Here is a 26,196-nt window from a genome sequence, read left to right as displayed (position 1 = left end):
CGGGACATAACACCAGCGCTTCATTGGAGGCTCACTGATGATGTTACCTAGAATGGTGATGAAACGTCTGAAAACTAACCTTCCAGCTCAGCGAGCAAACTCACATCCAGAACCTCAACCTGAGCTACAAATCTTCTCAAAACTCAATAAAGTTTTACTTTTCACGAAACTAATCTGCAGACCAAATATTTTCTTTGCATAAATAAGAAAGAGATAGAATATCTCACTGAGTGTTCCTATGATTATTGTAACATGTTTATGGGCTATTTATTTTGTGATTTTGCAGAAAAAGGGAAAAATGAAAAATTACAGGAGTTAAAAAGCAACAACTGGATGAACATCCAATATAATATCACCTTCAAAGAAAATAAAGCTGACAAAACATGAAAAGCTGCAAGAACAGAATGTAGAGTCAGTTTTCAATAAAATGGGTAATTATCTCTTTTGTCCTCTTCAGAATGTTGAAGATTGCTATTCATCTGTAACTGCCTTTCATACAATTTAGTTGTAAACTGTATCAACTGATTTGCTGGCATGAAAAAGATTTATATGATAGATATAATAATTTAAGTACTGTCCTCTGTATATGAACTACATAACTACAGCAAGCTTTCTTCAGAGATACATAGATTGCAAATCTTTACAGACCACCACATAAGGACCTTAGAATCATAAATAACCACACAAAAGCAAGTTTTTTTAAAAAGACTAAGTAGCTCTTCACACATGAACAATGAACCACAAATACAGAACTGCTTTGATACATTACTTATACTATTTATTCATGAGGTGAAGAAATTCATAAATAGAAATATTTATTTCTATTGCAGAGACAAACAGTTCAGACCTTTGTTCTTGATATTTATTCTAATAACCAATATCTTCAACAGTTCCACTGCAACAGACGTTTGAAAATAAGGTGTCAGCAGCACAGCTGAATCTCGGCTTTTGTCTACAACGTTAGTCTCCAATCTTTGTCAGTCAGCACTCATTTGTCTGTAAAACAGACTATACATCCAAAAAAAAACAACCCAACACTGTCCTCAGAAGATTAAGACGAAACAGAAGCCCAATGAATAATTTAGAATTATGAACAAAGAACCATTTTATCAAGCAAACATTTTTGCATAAGTTGCCTTTTCTTTCTCTTTATGTTCTTTTTTCTTTTGCTTCACTCGGAGTATTTCATTGCTTACAGCTGCAAGAATATAAAAGAGAGGCAAGGTTAATGCTTGTGAGTAAGTAGGTTGCCAAGTTATTTTTTTAAAACTATTCTTGTTGAAGTGGAAACAATCTTATCATGAATTTACAAATTACCTTTATCTTCAGGTGTAATTTCCTGAGCTTTCTTAAGATCATCCTGTTTAAAACAAAATGTTAAAATTATATAATATGTTATACAAGTAGGTTTCACCTGTACAACTTTTTCATGGATTTCAGTTCCTCGTCACCCTCTTGTTAATTTGATGTTAGAGAATATTAAAACAGCAGTAAATCTAATCATAAGAAATTGTGACACAACAGTACCACAGCCTGATCATAATCCTTCTTTGCTTGCCAAGCCTGAGCCCTTCTGTAAAGTGCCTTTGTGTTTGACTGATTTATTTCAAGAGCCTGTTAAAGGAATAGAAGTTATGTTAGATCTGACATCTGGCCCCAACAACACTTTCTAAATATCTTGCTTTGTAACAGTGGTAAATAAAGGGCAGGAAAATATACTTTTTCTTTATGTGTGGAAAAACTAAAGTCAGTCAGTATCTATAGAGAGAAACAGTTAACATATCAGGTCGATAACCTTTCGTCAGACAACCATTGCCCCTGAATAAAGAACAGAACCACCACTGTCTCAACCTATTATTTTCCTTCCTATTATGTCAAGCTTTTTAATTTCAGCAATTCAAACTCCACTTTTTTATTTACAAAAATAAAAATATTCATACTTGTTACTGTAAGTTTGCAACCTCATCAGCAAAATTGAATGTAGTTCATTTCAAATCTATGTAGCTTTGATGAAAGCTTTCCACAGATTCTGTACGTTTCCAGTCCTTCAGGATTTTTTATTTGAAACAGTTTTGCATGTTAAGTCAAAAAAGCTCTATTACTGACATATGGCCAAATCCAACTTCAAACAAGAATCATAATATAATTTAAAACAAAAAAAGAATCTGAACCATGTGGTTATATGTCCAAAACTGTTACAAAAATTCAAAACAAATTAAATAAAATTAAATCAATTTTTTTCATTAAACATTCTGACACTACTGACAAAAATAATAGTGTTCCACAGATCTAAAGTGTAAACTTTGCTGATATGTTGTGCCTCGTAAAATACAAAATTCTTCCAACTACACTCGACTAATGTACTTTCCATCGTATGTATTAAAACAAATTGTTTTTCCTGAAAACAATCCTATTTATAATGACGATTCCATCTTTGTTTCAATCACTGTCAAATATCCAATTCTTTACCAATGATGTCAGTACATAATATTAAGATAATGCACTTATCATTTTTGCAATTTGCAATTTTAATTAACTATTGGATACCAACCTCATCACAGCTTTCAATGGCAGCATCCCAGTCAGAAGTTTCAGCTTGCATGCAGCAATGTTCAGATTACAGCTTAATAAAATAGATTCCTGATTTTTAATTGAGTCCTTCTCCATTGATTCTTCATCAATTTCATCTCTTAGAGTGGCTGCATATCTTAAAAGGGAATATTTTAAAAATTTAAAACCTTAGCTTTGCAGGATCTAAGCAGAAATTCAAGATGAGTTTCAGCAGGAAGATGGCAGCATTACCAAAACCAAACAAAGACACTGGCAAATTCAATTTTCTCAAACACCTCTGGAGCTGTCAGCATTTGAAACAACATAATATAAAAGCAAAGTACTCTGGATGCTAGAAATCTAAGTAAAATCAAAGGCTGAGTTCTTGCAACATTTGCGAATAGAGAGAAATATTTCAAATTCAACATGACTCTTCTTTGTGAAAGGCAGGATGTGCAAAGGTGAGGGTCAGTGCAAACGGAGAGGCTGAAACAGTCGGGGGAGACGAGGCAGGAGGGGGGGGACGGAAGACAGGAGGGGGGGGACGGAAGACAGGAGGGGGGGGACGGAAGACAGGAGGGGGGGGACGGAAGACAGGAGGGGGGGGGACGGAAGACAGGAGGGGGGGGGACGGAAGACAGGAGGGGGGGGGACGGAAGACAGGAGGGGGGGGACGGAAGACAGGAGGGGGGGGACGGAAGACAGGAGGGGGGGGACGGAAGACAGGAGGGGGGGGGACGGAAGACAGGAGGGGGGGGGACGGAAGACAGGAGGGGGGGGGACGGAAGACAGGAGGGGGGGGGACGGAAGACAGGAGGGGGGGGACGGAAGACAGGAGGGGGGGGACGGAAGACAGGAGGGGGGGGGACGGAAGACAGGAGGGGGGGGACGGAAGACAGGAGGGGGGGGGGACGGAAGACAGGAGGGGGGGGGGACGGAAGACAGGAGGGGGGGGGACGGAAGACAGGAGGGGGGGGACGGAAGACAGGAGGGGGGGGAGGCGGGGTGAGAGAGGAGGGGGGGGGGGAAGAGGGACAGGAAAATGGTGGGGGGGGTGGTTGGGAGTGAGGAGGAAGACAAAGATTTGGCATCCAGACAAAATACTGCCTTTTAAATGCTAGAACTACACTATGTATTAAGTAGTTTACTTGCTTGTTCGAAGAATAAGCTAGTTTTGTTACTCAAGTAATAGATTTGAAACATAATAGCCCAAGTCGTCTGATATAAGGTTCCTTTTTATTCTTTCTACTAGCCAGGGTGGCAGGCGAGTGAAGGATAGACTGGTCAGGGGTGACGGTGGGTAGTGGAAAGGGGTCGGTGAGAAGTGGGGAGTTGGGTGAGGATAATCAGGTCAGAGGGATGGTCAGGAGTCCATAAGTATAGTTACCTAGGGGGTTAGTACTGGGTTTATTCAAATTAAGTCAGAGCCCTCCAAAGTCTGGAGCCCTTAGCGGTCCCTCATAATAATGCAGACTTCTAGCGTAGAAGGACAATTTTAACTAGTGTATTTTAACTTGGGGATGGCAGTGCAGGTACAGAAATGTTCCTCCTGCATGATGAAGGAGGTGAGGGATGCCATTAGTGTCCCATCCAAATACATCTGCAGGAAGTGCACCCAACTCTTGCTCCTCCAAGACCACGTTGGGGAACTGGAGCGGGAGCTGGATGAACTTCGGATCATTCGGGAGGCAGAGTCAGTGATAGACAAGAGTTACAGGGAAGTAGTTACTCCAAAGCATGAAGAAAGCGGGGTAACTGTTAGAAGGGGGGAAAAAGCAGTCAGTGCAGGGATCCCCTGTGGTCGTTCCCCTGGGAAACAAGTATACCATTTTGGATATTGATGGGGGTGGGGGGGAACGACTTATCAGGGGCATGCACTGGGGCGCAGGTCTCTGGCACAGAGTCTATCCCTCTTGCGCAGAAGGTAAGGGGGGGGATAGGAAGAGAGTGTTAGTCATTGGGGACTCAAATAGTTAGAGGGGCTGATAGAAGGTTTGTCGGGAACGAAACAGACTCACGGTTGGTGTGTTGCCTCCCAGGTGCCAGGGTCCGTGATGTCTCAGATCGTGTCTTTGGGGTCCTGAAGGGAGAGGGTGACCAGCCCCAAGTTGTGGTCCACATAAGCACCAACGACATACGTAGAAAGAGGGACAGGGATGTCAGGCAGGATTTCAGGGAGCTAGGGTGGAAGCTGAGAACTAGAACAAACAGTGGTTATCTCTGGTTTGTTACCCGTGCCATGTGATAGTGAGGCAAAGAACAGGGAGAGATTTCAGCTGAACACGTGGCTGCAGGGACAGTGCAGGAGGGAGGGCTTCAGGTACATGGACAATTGGGGCTCATTCTGGGGAAGGTGGGGCCTCTACAAACAGGATGGTCTCCACTTGAACCAAAGGGGCACTAATATCCTGGGTGGGAAATTTGCTAGTGCTATTCGAGTGGATTTAAACTAGCTCAGAAGGGGGATGGGAAACTGAGGTGTAGTTCTAGTACACAGGAGGATGAGCATAGGGAGGACATGGACAGGACTTCACTCCCACAGGAGTGTGCTGGCAGACAGCAGGCTGGATTGAAGTGTGTCTACTTCAACGCCAGAAGTATCCAGAATAAGGTAGGTGATCTTGCAGCATGGATAGGTACCTGGGACTTCGATGTTGTAGCCATTTCGGAGACATGGATAGAGTAGGGTCAGGAACGGATGTTGCAGGTTCCGGGATTTAGATCTTTCATTAAGATCAGGGAAGGTGGTAAGAGGGGGGGGGGGGGGGGGGGGGGGGTGTGTGGCTTTGTTAATCAAGGACAGTATAATGGTGGCTGAAAGAACTGTTGATGAGGACTTGTCTACTGAGGTGGTATGGGCGGAGGTCAGAAACAGGAGAGGAGAGGTAACAGTGTGAGAACTTTTTTATAGGCCTCCGCAAAGTTCCAGGGATGTGGAGGAGAGGATTGGCAAAACTATTCTGGGTAGGAGTGAAAGGAACAGGGTGGTCATTATGGGAGACTTTAACTTCCCTAACATTGACTGGAAATGCTATAACTCTAGTACGTCGGATGGGTCAGTTTTTGTCCATTGTGTGCAGGACAGTTTCCTGACACAGTATGTCGAAGGGCCGACAAGGGCCGGGGGTGGGGTAGGGGGGGCAGTCACACTGGGTCTGGTACTTGGTAATGAACTAAACCGGGTGTTTGACTTAGTGGTAGGTGAGCACTTTGGAGAGAGTGACCATAATTTGGTTATGTTTAGTTTAGTGATGGAAAGGGATAGGAACATGCCACAGGGCAAGAGTTATAGATGGGGGAAGGGCAGTTATAATGCAATTAGGCAAGACTTAGGAGGCATAGAATGGGTTAGCAAAATGCAGGGGATGGGGACAATCGAAACTTGGAGCTAGTTTAAAGAACAGATATTGCATGTCCTTGATAGGTATCTCCCTGTCAGGCAGGGAGGAAATGATAAGATAAGGGAACTATGGTTTACTAAAGAAGTTGTATCTCTTGCTAAGCGGAAGAGGGAGGCTTATGTGACGATGAGACGAGATGATTCAGATGAGGCGATGGAGAGTTACAGAGTAGCTAGGAAGGATTTAAAGAGAGAGTTAAGAAGAGCAAGGAGGGGACGTGAGCAGACATTAGCAGGTAGAATAAAGGAGAACCCTAAAGCTTTCTATTGGTATGTGAGGAATAAGAGGATGACTAGAATAGGAACACAGCCAGTCAAAGGCAGAAGTAGGAAGTTGTGTGTAGACCCTGTGGAGATCGGAGAGGTGTTAAATGAATATTTCTCATTGGTTTTCACTGAGGAACAGGAGTATTTTATAGAGGAGACGACTGAGTTATGGGCTACTAGAATTGAAAGGATTAAGGTTAGTAAGGAGGAGGTGTTATCAATTCTAGAGGGTGTGAAGGTAGATAAATCCCCTGGACTGAATGGGATTTTTCTGAGGATTCTCTGGGAAGCTAGGAAGGAGGTGACAGAGCATTTGGCCTTGATCTTTGAATCCTCACTGTCTACAGGTTTAGTACCAGAGGACTTGAGGATTGCAAATGTTGTGCCCTTGTTCAAGAAGGGCAGTAGGGATGACCCAGGTAATTATAGACCTGTGAGCCTTACGTCTGTTGTAGGAAAAGTTTTGGAAAGGATCATACAAGATAGGATTTACAATCATCTAGCAAGCAACAATTTGATTAGAGATAGTCAGCATGGATTCATCAGGCACAGGTCGTGTCTCACAAACCTCTGAGTTTTTTGAGAAGGTGACTAAGCATGTGGATGAGGGAAGGGCAGTTGACGTGGTGTACATGGACTTCAGTAAAGCCTTTGATAAGGTTCCATATGGTAGGCTACTGGAGAAAATACAGAGGCATGGGATTGAGGGAGATTTATCAGTTTGATTAGAAACTAGCTTTCTGTAAGAAGGCAACAAGTGGCGGTTGATGGAAAATATTCATCCTGGAGTTAGGTCACTAGTAGTGTTCCTCAAGGATCTGTTTTGGGACCACTGCTGTTTGTCATTTTTATAAATGACTTGGATGCAGGCATAGGTGGATGGATTAGTAAGTTTGCAGATGACACTAAAGTCAGTGGAGTGGTGGACAGTGTGGGAGAATGTTACAGGTTGCAGGGAGACTTGGATAAACTGCAGAATTGGGCTGAAAGGTGGCAAATGGAGTTCAATGTGGATAAATGTGAGGTGATTCACTTTGGGAAGAATAACAGGAAGGCAGAATACTGGGTCAATGGAAAGATTCTTGGTAGTGTGGATGTGCAGAGGGATCTTGGTGTCCATGTACAAGATCCCTTAAAGTTGCCACCCAGGTTGATAGTGCTGTTAAGAAGGCTTACGGTGTGTTAGGTTTTATTGGTCGAGGGATTGAGTTCCAGAGCCGTGATGTCATACTGCAACTGTACAAAACACTAGTGCGGCCTCATTTGGAATATTGCGTGCGGTTCTGGTTGCCCCATTACAGGAAGGATGTGGAAGCATTGGAGAAGGTGCAGTGGAGATTTACCAGGATGTTGCCTGGTCTGGAGTGCATGCCCTATGAAGAAAGGCTGAGGGACTTGGGTCTGTTCTCACTGGAGAGAAGGAGGCTATGGAGAGAAGGAGGCTAAGAGGGGATTTAATAGAGACATCCAAGATGATCAGAGGATTAGATAGGGTGGACAGCGAGTGTCTTTTTCCGAGGTTGATGACTTCAGCTTGTACAAGAGGGCATAGCTACAAATTGAGGGATGATAGATTTAAGACAGATGTCAGAGGTAGGTTCTTTACTCAGAGTGGTAAGGGCAAGGAACGCCCTGCCTGCCAATGTAGTTAACTCAGCCACAGTAGGGGCATTTAAACAGTCTTTGGATAAGCATATGGATGATGATGGGACAGTGCAGGGGGAGGGGCTTAAATTAGTTCACAGGTTGGCGAGGGTCGAAGGGCCTGTTCTGTGCTGTATTGTTCTATGTTCTATGTATGAGCACTGCCGCCTGCCATTTGATCTCCGAGACATGAACTATACTTTTAGTAAATATGCTGCCATTCTACCATTACTTGTCAAAGTCCTGTAACAGTGGGCAGAGTGGCCGCCTTCTGCACAGTAATAATTGTGATTTTGTGAACTGTTTACACAGTAAGTCTACATTTAGATTGTCTCCCATGTTATTAAAGTTAGGTATGGAATGGGATGCTACCAATAGAAAAAATGATGCAATGTTAGGTGGGGTGAAATGTGCAGGATCCGTTTAACTTTGATGGTGGGATCATTTTCCACAGAGGAGAAAAAACTGTAGAAACTCCCTACTCAAACATTGTGACATACCTTCACCACATGAATAGCAGTGGCTCAGGAAGGCAGTATATCAACACTTTTTCACAGGCAGTGATGGGCATAAAAGTTGTGATCTTGGCAGGTGAGATTCTAATATCCCATTAATAAATATATGCTGGTTCTAAATCAGGATGATTAGATTGCAAAGTAAAAGGATTGAGAAAAGTGAATCACAGTGGATGAATCCAATCTCAAATCAAGCACAAGAGAAAAAGTTTGTATACACAGAGAAAAAGACAGATGTAAAAACCTCAAAACGTAAAATTTGACATTTTTAAAATCTGCAAATATTTAAAGCCTGAAAAAATGAAGGACTTTAAAAAGAGGAGCAATCTACTGTTTTAGAATTAAATGCTAAACCACTGTAGCTACCTTAAAGCCTTGGCGTACTTCTTGTCTGCCATTGTCCAGTTTTGGGATTTAAAGAAGTTATTCCCTAGGTTCTTTAAGTCTTCGGCAATCCGTACAATTTTATCAACCTGTTCAAGTGAAATTTTTAAAAAATCTTTATCAGTTGATGAAAATATGTTCAGTGCATACATAAAAAGGAAAGGCTTATTTCTAATATCAAATTATTGGTTTACTTATTTTCCACTTTCCTTGTCCTGTATCAATTTGAAACAGCTAGTTAATTTCTGACAAAAATGTTAAGGCAATCCTGTGAAAAAAACACCTGGCAACCTTGCCAATAAAACCCTTCGAAAGAGAGTGGGTTTCTACAGTTTTTCTCTCTTTAGAAAATCATCGCACCACCCAAGTCAACTTAGTTCCAGCCCACTGGTGTACTGTATTATAGAATAATATGTACTATGGTGAAAAATTTGATGGAGCAGGGCTACTGATGGTATTAAATGAACTATTACACATTAGTTGCCATCTTGTTAGATACTCTATCATTCACTACAGCACGCTGGTCTGGGTACCGATCAAACAATGTATCTGTTTGAAACACATTGAGTTCTGAGAAATTTGGTGAGCCATGCACTCTAAACAAAATAAATGTTGAATTAGGTTGGGAAAAGTTCAACTGAATTAATGCTAGAGAGAAAAAAAATCTTGAAGAATAATGCAAAAAATGAACGGACACCACACATGTGGGGTGGCACAGTGGTTAGCACTGCAGACTCACAGCACCAAGGACTCGGGTTTGATTCCAGCTTCGGGCAACTGTCTGTGTGGAGTTTGCACATTCTCCCCGTGTCTGCATGGGTTTTCTCCAGGTGCTCCGGTTTCCTCCCACAGTCCAAAGATGTGCAGGCTAGGTGGATTGGCCATGCTAAATTGCCTGTAGTGTTCAGGGGTGTGGGTTATAGGGGGATGGGTCTAGGTAGGATGCTCCAAGGGTGGTGTGAACTTGTTGGGCCGAAGGGCCTGTTTCCACACTGTAGGGAATCTAAATCTAATCTAAAAAAACACAAAAGCACAGCTCCAGTTATTGGTGAATTGGGAAACTAATACAGCTATATGAGCATTTGAGAAATTTAAGCAGAGGTGCAGATTGATATTCAGCGGCTTTCTAAAGGCTACCACTAAAAGGGAAAGAGTCAGCTATATCACTTAATGGAGAGGTGAAAGAGAAGAAAGGATGTCAGCAAACAGTACTTAAATTTGTAATAAATTTGGCACATCTCCAACCAAGGTCGCACCATCAGATTAACCAATATGGACTTCAAAGTCTAACGCAGGAATCAGGTGAGCCTGAATTTCTTGATCTCATTCAGAAATTAAAACTGATAAGTATAAATTCAAAGAAACAAATCAGTTCATTTGGGGCTCTGTACACACCGATGTACAAACAGCTCCAACAGGAAAGTACAGAATACATGGAGAACTAGCCATCTGGAAACAGAATTAGATTGAAGGTAGAGGATTTCTTTTTTGACTGGAGACCTACGACCAGAGGGATGCCACAAGGATCAGTACTGGGTCCAATGCTTTTCGTCATTTATATAAGTGACTTGGATGTGAACATAGGAAGTAGAATAGTAGTAAGTTTGCAGATGACCAAAATTAGAGGTGTACTGCACAGCGAAGAAGGTTACCTTAGAGTAAACGGAATCTTGATCAGATGGGCCACTGGGCCAAGGAGTGGCAGATGGAATTTAATTTAGATAAATATGAGGTGCTACATTTTGGAAAGACAAATCAGAGCAGAACTTATACACTTAATAGTAAGGACCTGGGGAGTTTTGCTGCACAACAGACTTTGGAGTGCAAGTTCATAGTTCCTTGAAAGTAGAATCCCAGGTAGACAAGATAGTGAAGAAGACATTTGGTATGCTTGCCTTTATTGATCAATGCATTGAGGATAGGAGTTAGGAAGTCATACTACAGCTGTATAGGATATTGTTAGGCCACTTTTGGAGTACTGTGTGCATATCTGTTACCCTACTGCAGGAAGGACGTTAAACTTGAAAGGGTTCAGAAAAGATTTACAAGGATGTTGCCAGGTTTGTAGGGCTAGAGCTATGCAAAGAGGCCAAATAGGCCAGGGCTATTTTCCCCAGAGCGTCGAAGGCTGACAGGTAAAATTAGAAGTTTGTAAAATCATGAAGGGCACGGATGGGGTGAATAGTCAAGGTCTTTTGCCCAGGGTAAGGGAGTCCGAAGCTATACGGCTGAGGTTTAAGGTGAGTGGGGAAAAGATTTAAAAAGGGAACTAAGCGGCAACCTTTTCACGCAGAGGGTGATGTGTGCATGGAATAAGTTGCCAGAGGAAATGGTAGAGGTTGGAACAATTACATTTAAAAAGGCATCTGGGTGGGCATATGAATGGGAAGGGTTTAAAAGGGATATGGGCCAAATGCTGACAAATGAGACTAGATTCATCTAGGACATCTTGTTGACATGGGCGAGTTGGGCCAAAGGCTCTACATCTCTATGACTATGACAAGCTCATAGTATCACACACTGTAGGCACTTCCAGAACATATGAAGCCTCAAACAGGTACCCAAAAATCCAGACTTCAGTTAAATCAAAGGAAAGGAAGCAGATTGTCACAGTGAAATAACAATGCAAATAATTCATAATAAACAGCTCAGGAAGATGTACAAAAGTTGTGTATAATCACGAGTTCACAGACATAAAGAAACACTTGCATAAAAAGTGGAGATCTGAAATAAAAATAGTAGTAGCTTGTGAAACTCAGTATCTGTGGGGAGAAAGCCATGTTAATGTTTCAAGCCTGGTGACTTCTTCAGAACTGATACCAGCTAGGAAGATTTTCAGTATTTATGCTGAAGATGAGGGCGAGAGGATGTGGGGGCAAGAGGTTAGCAAATCGAGCCTATTTGTACTTGCTGTTCACAGCATGGTCTCCTCTACATTGGGGAGATGAAAACGCAGGCGGGGTGACCACTTTGCTGAATAACCAAGTTTTGTCCATAAAATTGACCCCAAGTTTCCAGTGCTCCAGTGAGCCTTAGCACAAGGTTGAAGAACAGCATCTCATTTTCCAATTGGGTATTTTACAGCCGCTAGATCGCAAGATCAAATTCAGTAACTTTAGAGCTGGATTCCATTTTTCTATGCTTTTTACCCACCCCCGCACCTGGTCCTGTCAACAACATAGATTTCTTTCAGCGCAGCCAACCCATTCTCTCCTAATAACAGAAAAGAAGCAGAATAAGTTATGACCTCCTATCTATTATCCCCACATCTGCCTATCCCTTTCATATCTCTCTCAGATCTGTCTCCACCTATCCATTCATCTCTCTTCATAATTCCAAACTTGTCTTGAACATAAATGCTTTCTCCAACTGTTATCAGTTCTGATGAAGAGTACATTAAGTCTGCTTTCTCCTCATAGATGCTGCCAGACCTGCTGAAATTCACCAGTAAGTTGTGTTTCTTTCAGAAAAGTTTGCATGTGGATTAAATGCAGAACTTGTGGAAAGCTCCATCACTGGGAAAATGACAATGAATTTTGGAAATAGAATAGACGTAGGACCACGGAGCTGCATGAAATGTAAACGATCCCAGAGAAAATATGTTCACACAACCATTCAGATTAGGAAGATAAGATCACAACCGACAACCATAAATCTAAAGCATATATATATCTATATCAGGGAAGAGAGTAACATCATTCTGGCTAAGACCATACCAGAAGTTTTTCCTGAGAACTGGAAATAAAGTGCTTTGAAACCAGGCACTATTGTGGAACTAAAATGAGAAAGTTATAAGCAATCCATATCAGAGAAATATACAAAAGGAAACAATGTTAACAGCATGTTCTAGGTTACTGGAATAGATTGCAACTGATCAACCTAGGAAAGCAGGACAAAGTGCTACAGCTGATTTCAGTAAACCATGATTTGAAGGAGGTGAGGGTAAAACACTCACCAGTTAGAAGAATGCAATTTCCAGTCCAAATGTATCTAGTGTTTTGTTGGACAGCTGCATGGGATGAACATTTTGAGTATCACCACCCCACTGATTTGAAGAAGAGACCAGGGATTCACATTCAGCTCAAAGTACCAATAGAGTCAAAAGAAAACCTTAAAAAAAAAAGTGCTTCAAGAAATGTAAGAGAAGAAAGTGACGGATGAGCCACAGCTCACAGACTGGTGAAATTCCATTGTTGCGAAAGATAAAAAGCAAGAATCAAAAGATAAACTAATAGATTTGTCTTAATCCCAAAGATCTTAAATAAGAAAGGGGAATCACTGACCCTCTTTAAAACTGGAACAGATCACACTAGCATTGGCTGAGGCAAAGGTTTTCAGCAAATCTGATGCTATAAACAGACACTAGAATGTGAAACTTGATGAGGAATGTTCACTGGTAGCACCATTCAACACATCCTTTGGAAGATCCAAACTCCTCATTTCTTCATCTGGTTTTGGGTTCAAAATGAGTCAGAAATAGATGAGGCTTACCAATATAAAAGAAAGGAGCAAGGAAAAGACCAAGAAACTACAGGCCAGTCAGTCTAACTTTGGTTGTGGGGATATGATCGAGAACAATTCTGAGGGATTGAATGAATAAGCATTTGGAGAGGCAGGAGCTAATCAAGAACAGTCACTACAGTTTTGTCAAGAGGAAGTCATGTCTGTCCAACTTGAATCTTTCAAAGTGGTCACTTGGTGTGTAGACGAAGGCAATGGTTTTGATATAACCTACTTGGACTTCAGGAAAGCTGATGAAAGTCCCACACGTGAGACTTACAGCAAAGGTAAAGGCACATGGGATTCAAGGAAATTTGGTAAACTGCATTCACAATTGCTGATTGGCAGGAAGCATAAGTGATGGCTGAGTCATAGTGCCATACAGCACAGAAACAGACCCTTCAGTCCAACTAGGCTGCACTGACCAGGTTCGCAAGCTAAACTAGTCCTACTTGCCTGTGTCTGGCCTATATCCATCCAAGCCTATCCTATTCATGTACTTATTCAAATGTCTATTAAATATTGTAACTGCACCTGCATCTACTACTTCCTCTGGCAACTCAATCCAGACACAAAACACACTATGTAAAAAAGTTGCCCCTCATGTCCTTTATAAAATTTTCTCCACTCATTTCCAAATGAAAGTCTGTGAGGTGGGATTCCACAGGGGTCAGTGCTAAGGCCTTTGCTGTTTGTGGTTGATGTAAATGATTTAGAATTGAAGATAGGAGGGTTGACAGCAAGTTTGCAAATGATCCAAAATTGGTTGGGTGCCAAGGAGGGCACAGACGGACCAATCAGATAGACTGACCAGTGGATAAATGTTAGATAATGCACTTGGACAGGACAAACAAATATGATGAATGGTGAGACCCTGGGAAGCACAGAGGATCCAGGCAGACCTTGATATTCATGTATACCAATCCCTTAAGATATCAGAGCAGGTGGATAAAGTGGTTAAGAAGGCTAAAAAGTGGTTAAGAAAAACTACAGCACACAGGTTTAAGGTGAGAGAGGAAAGATTTAAAAAGGAACCTAAGCAGCAACTTTTTCACAGAGGGTGCTGCGTGTGTGAAACAAGCTGCCAGAGCAAGTGATGGAGGCTAGTACGATTACATTTTAAAAGCATCTGGATGGGTACATGAATAGGAAGGCTTTAAAGGGGTATGTGCCAAATGCCAGCAAATGGGACTAGATTAATTTGGGAAAGCTGGTTGGCATGGATGAGTTGGACTGAAGAGTCCGCTTCCATGTTGTATGGCTCAATTACTCTTTATTAACGCATACTCTGTCCATGCCAACACACTACCTCCAACATCACAGACTCTTATGGCTTAACCTTTTATAAGTTAACTTGCTGAATGCCTTCTAGAAGTTCAAATACAACAAAGCTACTGGCTCCCCTCCATCCACTCTGGTTAAGACTTCCCAAAGAGGAAACTATCCCCATTGCACTCAATGAATTTGTTGTCATAGCTACACTTTCCACCTTGATTCGGTCAATCAACAAGATTAAAGTCACTGATAATTATTGCTCTATTCTTTCTCCATGCTCCTGTTATTTGTTGATTTATACCCTTTTCTACAGTGTGGCTACTGTTTGGGATTCTGCCACTCCAAGCAGTATCTGCTTTCCCTTGCTGTTATTCACCTCCATCCAAATGGACTCAATATCAGAGACTAGATGGTCTCTCACAAATATCTTCATTTCATCTCTTATTAACAGTACTACCCCACCATCTGTTCCATCTTGTCTTTCCAAAAGGTCAAACATCCCTGAATATTGGGTTCCTAGTTTTGATCTCCTTATAACCATGTCTCTGTAATGGCTATGAGATCAAATCATTTACCTTAATTTGCACTGTCAATTCATCTACTTCATTCTAAATGCTTCGTTTTGCCATTTTTAATCATCCTAACTTTTCTCTGTACGGTGGCCCTATTTGCCTCTTGCCCTTGATTACCCTGCTCTTTCTGCATTATACTATTGTTTCTTCTATTACCATCCTTGTGTTTATTAGATGTGGCATAGAGTTTAACAGCAGGTAAGTTATCCTGAAAATGTATAAAGCATTGGTTAGGACACAGCTAGAGTACTGTGTGCAGTTCTGGAATCCATATTATAAGAAGGATGTGATAGAACTGGAGAGGTTGTAATGGAGATGTACCAGGATGTTGCCTGGGGTGGAAAGTTTCTGTCATTAAGAGAAATTGGACCGACTAGGTTTGTCTTCTTTAGAGCACACGACATTGAGAGGTGACATGATTGAGATGTATAGTATTGAGGGGCATAAATAGAGGAGACAGGAAGAGACATTTCCCCTTGATGAAGGGATCGACATCCAGGGGGGCATGGATTTAGGATATGGGGCAGTATATTTAGAGAGATGGTAAAAGGAAACCTTTTTACTCAGAGGGTGGTGAGAATCTGGAACTCGCTGCCTGTAAAGGGTGGTAGAGGCAGAAGCCACCATTAGTATTTAGATGTGCACTTTCAATACCAAGGCATACAAGGCTAAGCAATAATTGCTGGAAAATCAGATTATAATAGTTAGATGGTTCATTTTAACTGGTGTGGACACAATCGGCCGAAGGGCCTTTCTCTATGCTCTAGATTTTTATGACCCTTCATGACTCTGTACAGAGAATACAAAGAAGCTCTTGGTATTGTTGATGATATTCAGCTCTACAGCGTAGGTGCAGCCATGAAGGGAATGAAGAAAGCTGGAATCAAATTAAAGGTAGACAACTACATTGCAAAGGTGGCAAAATGCCAGTTCTCTGGAATGCTTTATTGCATCTGGCAGAACCGAGGGAGTCCTGAAAGAGTTATGCTTTAACTCAGAGATGCAAGCTTCAAGGAATTCAAAAGAGCTCAGAAGTTTACTTATTTTGATCCAGTACATGTGAAGTATGAAAGAACCCATGTCAGATCAACAAACTCCAAGAACTAAAGAGATAGGATCCTGAGCACCAGTGATCAAAGCTGCATGACAGGAGTTTCAGCAAACTCAAAGCAAGGAGACAAGTCTGTCAAACAATCGAAAGAAACCTATCAACTTACAAGCACAGATTCTACCACAGAAACAGACTAGGAGTGACCAGGTACAACAGAGAAAACTCTACAGAGTTGACATCTAAAGCTCCAAGTTCGGTAGAGTCCTGACATACCAACACAGAAAGGCAGCTTTGGATGATTGCGCAGCTATTAAGAAGTTCCATGCATATCTCAAAAGGGAGAAAGTTCATAGTAGAGAATGATCATGCTCTGCTGGAAAAAAATCCACCAGAAACATCTGTCAAGCACCAGCAAAACAGCAGAAAGTAGTCGAGGTTTCAGCAATATGAAATAGTAAATAAATGGTATTAGTAGGGCTGACTCTCATTGGTAATCACATGAGAAACAGGAGCCAAAAAGAGCAAACTGCAAAGATTCCTCATTTAGTAAATGTAACTTCAGCAAAATGGAGTCAAATAAGAGATGAGACCTTCAAAGAGGAGTTACAAATGCTCTTTGTGAGATTCAAGATGGTTGAATAAAGGTGAGCCAACACAGCTAGCAATACAACTATATCAGTAAATGAGCGGTGATATTTCACAACATGATTGTGTTCTGCTTGCCATAACTAGATTCAAATGTAACCAAAATGATGCGAAGGAAACTCATTCCAAATCAGCCATGCATTGGAAAAGCATCAATGGAGACATCAAAAGATGGTTTCTACATACAGTTTATATTGTGTACAGAAATACATGGCAAGGAGGAGTAATAGGATACAAAGGTACCATGCAGACAATGGCATATTGTAGAAGCTGATTTAGTCTCAAAATCAAGAATGACCTAAAATGGTAAGAATCTCATTGTGGTAGATTTTTACTCTAAGTTCCCTCTTATCAGAAAGGAGAAAGATTTAACAGATAAAACAGTCACCTTGGCAACATTCTTCTGTTCAGCAAGGAATTGTTCAAACAGCTATATATGTGATAATGGAACCCAGTTCATTTTCACAGCATTAAAGGAATTTGCTAAACACTATGGGTTCAACGTATCATCTTATCACCATTTTACTCAAGATATGAAATTATCTGCAGAACTACTCAATAGCACAATGCCTAAGATAAATCTGACAAGCAAGATACATACTCCAACTGAACAGGAGGCAAAATTACAACAATGCCGGATGCACAGATAGAAAGATGACAACTAAAACAATCATCATTGCCCAAATTGTTGACAGGGCAAATCGTGCCTGTACAGAATCATATCTTTAAAACCTGAAACCCAGCAAAGGGTTTATAGGTTATAGGTGAAAATGATACTCCATCATTGAGGTTAAAACTGGTAAGCAAAATGAGAAAGAAAGAAGTTCAAGTACAGTCTACACTTGAACTGAAAAAACTAGATAAAAGGTATCAGCAACACAAGGAGTATCACGACTTAATGAGGCAACACCAATGGCATCACAAACATGTGGCGCAGTAATAACACTGCCAGGAAGTGACAACATCAGCAACATCAAACACAACACACACGTACTGTGTGCCAATGCATCACAAAAAGTGACAAATACATCATTTGGCAGTCTAGCCATGGGATATGCAGGGTTACAGAGATAGTGTAAGGGGGGGGTCTGGCTGTGATGCTCTTTGGATGGTCAGTGTGGGCTCGTTGGACCGAATGGCCTACTTCCACATGGTCGGGATTCTATGATTCTACAAAACTCTAATTTTTTGAGAAACTATATGATCATTGGTAAAAACAAGATGGTATCCAGGATGCCACATCACTCACTAATTTAGTGCAGTCTGGATTTTCGAGCTGATAAGATATCAGTCTGCAGCACATGGTGTGATCTGAGAACTACATTTCATGAAGCCTCCTGCCTGAGAGTTTAAAAGAGCAATTATTTCAAACTTCTGGGAACCACGAGATGTAACAGTATCAAAGCAGCATTTTTACTCTCCTTTATCCTGTCAAGTTAATTTTAGTAATGTGTGAAAACTAGAAATTTAAAAAGCTTGGCTGCACCAATTAGAGAAAAAGCTAAGGATACACCGGGCATATTTGTCTCAACTCTTTTCTATATCACGGTATGATTATACAAGAGGAATGCAATTAACATAGGATAGACAAAGTCACCAGGCCTTCTTTTCCTAAAGGCTTTAATCAATTAATATTTGAGGGGAGGCAGCACTGGTGAGTTTATTTTTATTGTTATTATTTAGTAGGAGAAGACTCAGCATTTACGCTGTAATTTTCTTCTTAAAGACCAATCATTCAATTCATCAAGTTAACAAGTAAAGAGGCAAAATGTCTTCTTTTTAATTGTTTCATTGTATGTGAGTGTTGCTAGCTAAAGTAGTGTTTATTGCTCTTCAATAATTGCCCGAGGGTAAAGATCAACTACACTGCTGTGCGTCTGGAGTCATGTGTAGGCTTGAAGATGGTAGATTTTTTTCCTAAAGGACACTAAATAGGTTTTTACAACAATCACCAGTGGTCACTATGAGGGCAGGCTTTATTCAAGATTTTCACTGAATGCAAATCACAATAGGATTTGAACCCCTGTCTCCAGAACACTAGCCTGTAATTGTGGATCACTTATCCAATTACATTTCCACTACTCTATGTTATCCCCTGCATCAATAGGTACCAGTAAGGAACATTAACTTTGTGTCAAGAGAGCAAATGCTCCTATTCACAACTGTCATCAAGAGGCTCCTTCGGGATATTACATGAGAATACAATACTCTCCCCTACTTCAGCATCATCATTCTAGAGTTGGACATGAAAAATAGCCATTTAAATAAGATGCCAAGAGAATACAAAGATCCACTGAACAGCACTTAGGAATGGAGAACACTGAAACAAAACAAGATCATCACATAGCATTCCTAGCAAGTGGAAAAGGATATGGAAATCATACACTATTTACATCATTCATACCTCCATCAATATCTTCTGGAAAGTCTGGATATGCATCTCCTGATCCATCAGCAGGAGCTAGACCCAAGTCATCACCTTCTCTAATCTCACCACAGTTTGTTAAAGAACATTGCTGCCAAAAACGAAACACACAGTTAGGGAGCAGCACTCATAATAACAATACTATACAATTAAGATTAAGCCTTAGGAACAATAGCAAATTAAAACATCGACTTTTATCACAATCTCACATTTCCAGAAGCAAAGTACTGCAGATGCTGAAATAAAAAGCAAAATGTCGAAAATAGATCACAGCTGAAGTTGTGGAAAAAAGTGAGTTAGAATTTCAAGTCAACCACCTTTCATCAGACCTGGGAAAAATTAGAAATGTAATAGGTTTTGAGCAGCTGGGAAAGGGAGGATACTGGGAAAAAGAACAACAAAGGACATTTCTGACAGGGAACGGAGGACAGATTAAATGACAAAAGATTCATGAAACATGGCTAAATGGAATGGAAATGAGATATGTAAAACAAAAGGTCCAATGAAAAGAAAGCAACCTGAAATGTTAACCCTGATTCTTTCTCCTGAGATGCTGTCTGAACCACTGTATTGCCAACATTTTCTGTTTCTGTTGCAGATTACCAGCTTTTGCAATATTTTGCTTTTATGAAAGCAAGAAGTGCCTAGAGGTGTGAACTGAAGAGGCAGTTTTACAAATACCAAAAGGAAAAAATCAAGAGAAAAACACAAAACCAGCAAAAAATCTATAACTGCTGAATTCAACATTGAGACATGAAGGCTGTAAGGAGACTTATCAAAAGGTGAGATAACAAGGTGTGGAGCTGAATGAACACAGCAGGCCAAGCAGCATCTTAGGAGCAGGAAAGCTGACGTTTCGGGCCTAGACCCTTCATCAGAAATGGGGGAGGGGAAGAGGATTCTGAAATAAATAGGGAGAGAGGGGGAGGCGGATTGAAGATGGATGGAGGAGAAGACAGGTGGAGAGGGGACAGACAAGTCAAAGAGGTGGGGATGAGGCCAGTAAAGGTGAGTGTAGGTGGGCAGGTAGGGAGGAGATAGATCAGTCCAGGGAGGACGGACAGGCCAACGGGGCGGGATGAGGTTAGTAGGTAGGAAATGGGGGTGCTGCTTGAGGTGGGAGGAGAGGATAGGTGAGAGGAACAACAGGTTAGAGAGGCGGGGACGAGCTGGGCAGGTTTTGGGACATAGTAGCGGGAGGGGAGATTTTGAAGCTTGTGAAATCCACATTGATACCATTGGGCTGCTACATCCGTTGTGGCCTCCTCTACATTGGGGAAACCAAGCGGAGGCTTGGGGACCGCTTTGCAGAACACCTATGCTCGGTCAACAATAAACAATTGCTCCTCCCAGTCGCAAACCATTTCAACTCACCCTCCCATTCCTCAGATGACTTGTCCATCCTGGACCTCTTGCACTGCCACAACGATAACACCTGAAGATTGCAGGATAGGCAACTCATATTCCACTTGGGAACCCTGCAGCCCAATGGCAATACCTCCCCACCTACACCTACCTCTACAGGCTCCATCCCCGCTTCTTTACTTTGTCTGTCTCCTCTCCACCTATCTTCTCCTGTATCCATCTTCAATCCGCCTCACCCTCTCTCCCTATTTATTTCAGAACCCTCTTCCCCTCCCCCATTTCTGAAGAAGGGTCTAGGCCCGAAATGTCAGCTTTCCTGCTCCTCTGATGCTGTTTGGCCTGCTGTGTTCATCCAGCTCCACACCTTGTTATCTCGGATTCTCCAGCATCTGCAGTTCCTATTAACTCTTATCAAAAGGTGAATTGCGTTTTTGAGGTTGTCACAAGTTTCACGTTAGAACTGTTAGAAGCCAAGAGAGACATGTCAGATTGGGAGCAAGGAGGGGATTTAAAATGACAAATGATCAGAAGCTTAAAGTCACAGTTGCAGACGGAACAAAGATGTAACATAAAATGATCACCCAATCTACTTGCTTTTGATTTCTCCCATTAAAACAAGTAGAAGCAAGCTGCTGTTGCAACTGCAAGGGCTGTTTCAGGCCTTTGATATGAGAAGGAAGAAGATGAAAGGGTAGGTACTGCATCTCCTGGTCTTGCAAAAGCTGAGGTGGGCAAGTAAAAAATATTTCCTTTTTTTGTAAAACACTCTACAGTAAATTAGTCTAACTTTGCAATATCTTAATGAGCTTGTATTCCACTATTCCTAGAGAATAGCAGTTTTTCCAGAAACATATATTTTGCATATAAATTTTCTTTAAGCTAATTCTGGAAAAGTAGACTTTGAATAAGTGCTTCGGAGTCAGCTCTTGTTTAAAAAAGGAAAAATGACAAATAAAATGCTCAGAGGGTCCTACAGGTTTAGTTTTAAACATATGGCAATGATATTTCTTTTAAATTACCAAGGTTAAAAAAAATAGTATCCCAGCGAGGAACGTTTGCAAATAAGATTAACGCGTTCAGCTGACCATAACATACATTTTAACAGCATTAGTGGCAACTATTTGCAAGCATCTTTGAATCACAGACATTTACAACACAGGCTGTTCCCATTTGGCCAATTGCACCTGTGCCTTCTTCTGCTTCAAGTATTTATTTACTTTCCTTTAAACAATTATCAGTGGCTCAATAACTTGGTATCAAGTCACCCCGTACTTAAAACATATTCTCCAATATTCTATCCTAACTTCTTGCAATAATACTAAAATTGATTTATGCTCAAACTGAACAGGTTAAAGGGCAAACACTTCATAATTTTAAAAACTGCAATTAACTTTCCCCATGAACTGGCTACAAAAACGAAAACAAAAAGATAGCAACTCAAGACGGTTAGTTATCAGATGAGCAAAAGATGCCATCTGCCCTGATTACTTATCAGGCACAAACTATTCGGACACAGGAATTGGACATAAAATGTATTGAATACCAAATTGCAGTGAGGGTATAGTTAATACTCAGAAAGACTGCAAAAATATACAATGCTACATTAATAAATTTGCTTAATGGGCACGCAATAAATAAATAAACTTCAATATATTAAGTGCATATGTGGTGCATTTTGGCAGAAAGATTAAGGACTGTCTAAATGGGGTCCAGGAGCTTGAATTCTGGGGATAAAGGTACACCAATTATTGAAAGTATTGCTGTAGATTAATAAGATTATTAAAATATAAGCAACAAAACACAGGTTAAATTTCTAGAAGAATAGACTGAAAAGCAGTCAAACTTAGTTAGTCTGCACATAGCATAATGAAAATCTGGTATCTGGCATAAAATGATAGAGACACAAAATAGGTGAAAGGAAGATTTATTAGAATACCAGAACTGGATGGTTGTACCTACCAAGAAAGGTGAACAGGTTGCAGTTCTTTTCAAGAAAAGAGAAGATTGAAGGGTGACTCGATAGAGGTTTTTAAGTTAATGGAAGGCGTTGGCATGGCAGGCATAGGGGTGTTTCCAATTACAGGTAAGACCAGAGCTTCAGTTATAAACACAAGATAGTCAGTAACATCCAACAGAACTGAAATGAAACTTCTTTATCCACAGAATGGTTAGACTGTGGAACCTACTACCAAAAGAGTAGTTGAGGCAAATGCCAGAGACTGTTTTTTAGGAAGGCTAGACTTAAAGAACAGAATAGAAAGATATGCTGATGTGCTTTCCCCAAAAGGATGGGAGAAAGCGATGTAGACGACAAGCAATGCTATGGACCAGTTAGCCCAAAAGTACTATTTCTATGCTGTAAACAATACACAAGTCAATTACACTCTTCATAATTTTAAAAACTTAAAATCAAATGTTCTCGAAACATTCACCTTCTCAATTTTCTCTTCATACAGTTTCACATCTTTGCCAATGTCCTTGCCAAACCACACTTTATGCTCTTTGTTCGTTTGGTGGTCCTTCTTTCCTTCGGTGCAAAGTACTTAGCGCTTGTACTAAGACACAAATGTATGTGTTCCCAATGCAAACAGGCTGCAGCCATGTTCACATGCTGATGTGCAAATTACATCTACATCATTGATTGAACCCAGTTAATAACTAAAAGTTGCCAAATTTTGGTTGGCTGGAGGTCCTATTGTGTAGGACCTGTTCAAAAATTAAATATTGAGTATTGTCAATAGTATAATTTATTATGTGCTGCAAAAATGATTCTTTGTAGATGTTGGTATAGAGAAAATTCAACTAAAAGGAGATGCAGTGTCATCGTTTTGAGAGCGAGTCAATGCCAAGACTGTGAAGATTTCATGTGTAAGTCGTTTCTGAACTAACAAAGTCATGTTTTCAAACATGATAAATCATGCATCTATGTAAAGAAGTAGCAATTAGATTCAATGGACATTTCTGTGATGTGAGTTTAAATGCAACATTCCAGTTCTGTGCATTTGTGGTGGCACTGACCACAAACACAGCCATTGAGGGATGACTACTTTAGACCTTTACTTTATGCCCCCATTAATAAAACTTTAAAGAATTAGTTAGAATAGTCCTGGTAAGAAAAATCATTGCACTGTCCTTCTGAAGATAAAGTTGCTGTTAAAGTTAGGATAACATTGTATAATGTGGTGCTAACACCTGTGCTAAATGGGGTAGATTCAGATTAGGTAAGAACAAAAGAAGTCCTACACAGACAACATGAGAAATTAGGCACTACAGTAAAAGCATAACCTCAAAGGTTATCACAAATTTAAATCTGTACAGAGAAATATAATCAGAGGGATGTGACCCAAACTCATGACCCGAAGTTTGGTTGGAAAAGTTGGGTTCTTGAGGCACCAGCACCAGTTTTGCGAAATGAGGCCTGGATTGCATTAGGACTATGTATACCTGAGCCATGCTGAGACCAGCGTTCTCACAAACCTCCATTTCGAAAGTAAAGAGGGTTTTAAATGAACTACTGCAGTCAAGGGATTTTTTTTTAAAATTCATTCACTCACAAATGTGGGCATTGCTGATTGAGCAACAATTTTAATGCCCATCCTTAGTTATTCTTGAGGTAGTGGTGAGGAGCTGCCTTCTTGAAAACTTTAATCCATCTGGTATAACTCAACTCACAAAGCGAGGGAGTTCTAGGATTTTGATTAAGTGACAACTGATGGAACAGCAATATATTTCCAAATCAGGATGGTGTACAATTTTTAGGGGAACTTGCAGGTGGTAGTGTTCCCATTCTCTGCTACACTTATTTTTCTAGATGGCAGTGGTCATAGGTTTGGAAGGCGCTGTCTGAGGAGTCTTGGTGAATTGGTGATAAGCAATAAATGCTGGCCCTGCCAGTGATGTCCATATCTCATGCATGGACAGGATTCTGAAGTGTATCAGGCTTGCAAACAGAGGACAGAACACAAAAATACACACACTGATTAATGCACCTGTTTACCTGCACCATTCTTATTAGCAGCAATTCTGAGGACTTGGCAGGGTTACTATTCCCTTCCAGCACCATAATGCAAGTAACAAATTAGTCTTGTGAATCGCCTCGTTAAGGCAGAAATGGAAGCTGTGATTTTCCAGTCAGTCTCCAATTTTATATTCCAACAGGATGGCTTAACTGACTCAACTGAAGCACCTAGCAGTACTGCTTAATTGAGGACATCCCATGCCTGTCTGAATGGGTGAGATTACGGCCATTGGCCATCCTATCAAATGCTCTCCTCCAACAATGGTGGTCTCACTGCTTTCTAAAAAAAACTGAAAAATGGAACAAGTTGCTGTGAGGGCACCCATTCTCACAGTTACTTACCATTTACCACTGCCAGCTGCTTCTTTGAAGCTTGAAAACCTCAGATGGGCACCCTAGCTTAAAAAGCTTGCGCACCACCCATATTTGTACCACACTGCAACTCCTAGTTTCAGGATTGGAAATAGTCCCCCACCTCCTGTTTCCAATACCTAAAGCAGAAAACCAGTCCTATACCTCACTAACTCTTAAGAACTTCTCAAAGCAGTCATCTCAGTACTTCACTCAAAGTTTAAGTTTTACATCTGAAATTGCTCAAAAGCAACAAGTTAAATATCAGTCTGTGGTTGGTTCGCTCGCCGAGCTGATTCATTAGTTCAGATGTTTCATTACACTGCAGGTAACATCATCAGTGCAGCCGCCAAAGAAGTGCTGTTGTTTTTTCCCGCCTGGTATTTAAACTCTGGGGTCCACTGAAGTTGATTACCTCATTTCTGTTTTTTCTTTGCAGTGTATGTATGTATGGTATCTAATTCTATATCTTTATTAATGGCCTTCTTGGAGACACCACCTCCACTGACAATATCATTAAATTACTGGATCCATGTCTCATGACCCACTTTACCACTAACGGCCAAATCTTTGAACAAATCAACGGGACACCCATGGGGCCACTTATCTCCGGACTAAAAGCAGAAGTGGTGATGCAGAGACTTGAAAGCATGGCCCTTCTGCAGATCCAACCTATACATGGTCGACACTTTTGTCATCATCAAATGGACTAAACTAGAGGACTCAGACCAACTAAGAAAAAACACTCTGACTGACATCAAATTCACCAAGGAAGAAGAAAAGAATGAACAGCTTCCATTCCTGGATGTCATTGTAAAACACAGTGCCAACGGGGAATTTCTGACAAAGGTACACAGAAAGGCTACACACATTGTTTGGGGGTGTTGGGGTGGCTACTGTTGAAATTCAGGGCATGATCAAAGTCACGTGAAAACACTATTTAAATGAGTGACAACACAATGCAGCAACCCAGAATTATGCCAAAATGAAAAGGAATACCTCGATCAAGAATTTAAGGACAACAGATACCCAAACAGCTGGGCCCAACAATGCCTATCACACAAACAACAACAGGAAGATACAGTGTGTCCTGACACACTTGTCATGTTTCCATACATCAAGAACATATTTCAACTGACCACAAGACTCTTACGACCATTGGGCATCAGAGTGGCACATAAACCTACTTCAACCCTACATCAACTGCTAACTCGAACCAAATATCCCTTACCCA

At 41.0% G+C, this 26,196-nt stretch overlaps 1 protein-coding gene across 1 annotated transcript in view; it reads right to left on the bottom strand.

Moving 5' to 3' along the window:
- Positions 1-403: 403 nt before the first annotated feature.
- Positions 404-26,196, bottom strand: part of ppid (peptidylprolyl isomerase D) — a 37,178-nt gene continuing 11,385 nt past the window's right edge. The window contains 7 exon segments of the mRNA XM_059644798.1: positions 404-1,198; positions 1,318-1,360; positions 1,528-1,614; positions 2,552-2,589; positions 2,592-2,707; positions 8,743-8,849; positions 19,197-19,319. Of these exon segments, the coding sequence (XP_059500781.1) occupies positions 1,110-1,198; positions 1,318-1,360; positions 1,528-1,614; positions 2,552-2,589; positions 2,592-2,707; positions 8,743-8,849; positions 19,197-19,319 (603 nt within the window). The 3' untranslated portion in view covers positions 404-1,109.

The sequence above is a fragment of the Stegostoma tigrinum genome, chromosome 1 (assembly GCF_030684315.1).
Source record: "Stegostoma tigrinum isolate sSteTig4 chromosome 1, sSteTig4.hap1, whole genome shotgun sequence".
Lineage (NCBI taxonomy): Eukaryota > Metazoa > Chordata > Chondrichthyes > Orectolobiformes > Stegostomatidae > Stegostoma > Stegostoma tigrinum.
This window is presented reverse-complemented; position numbering and strand designations above follow the sequence as displayed.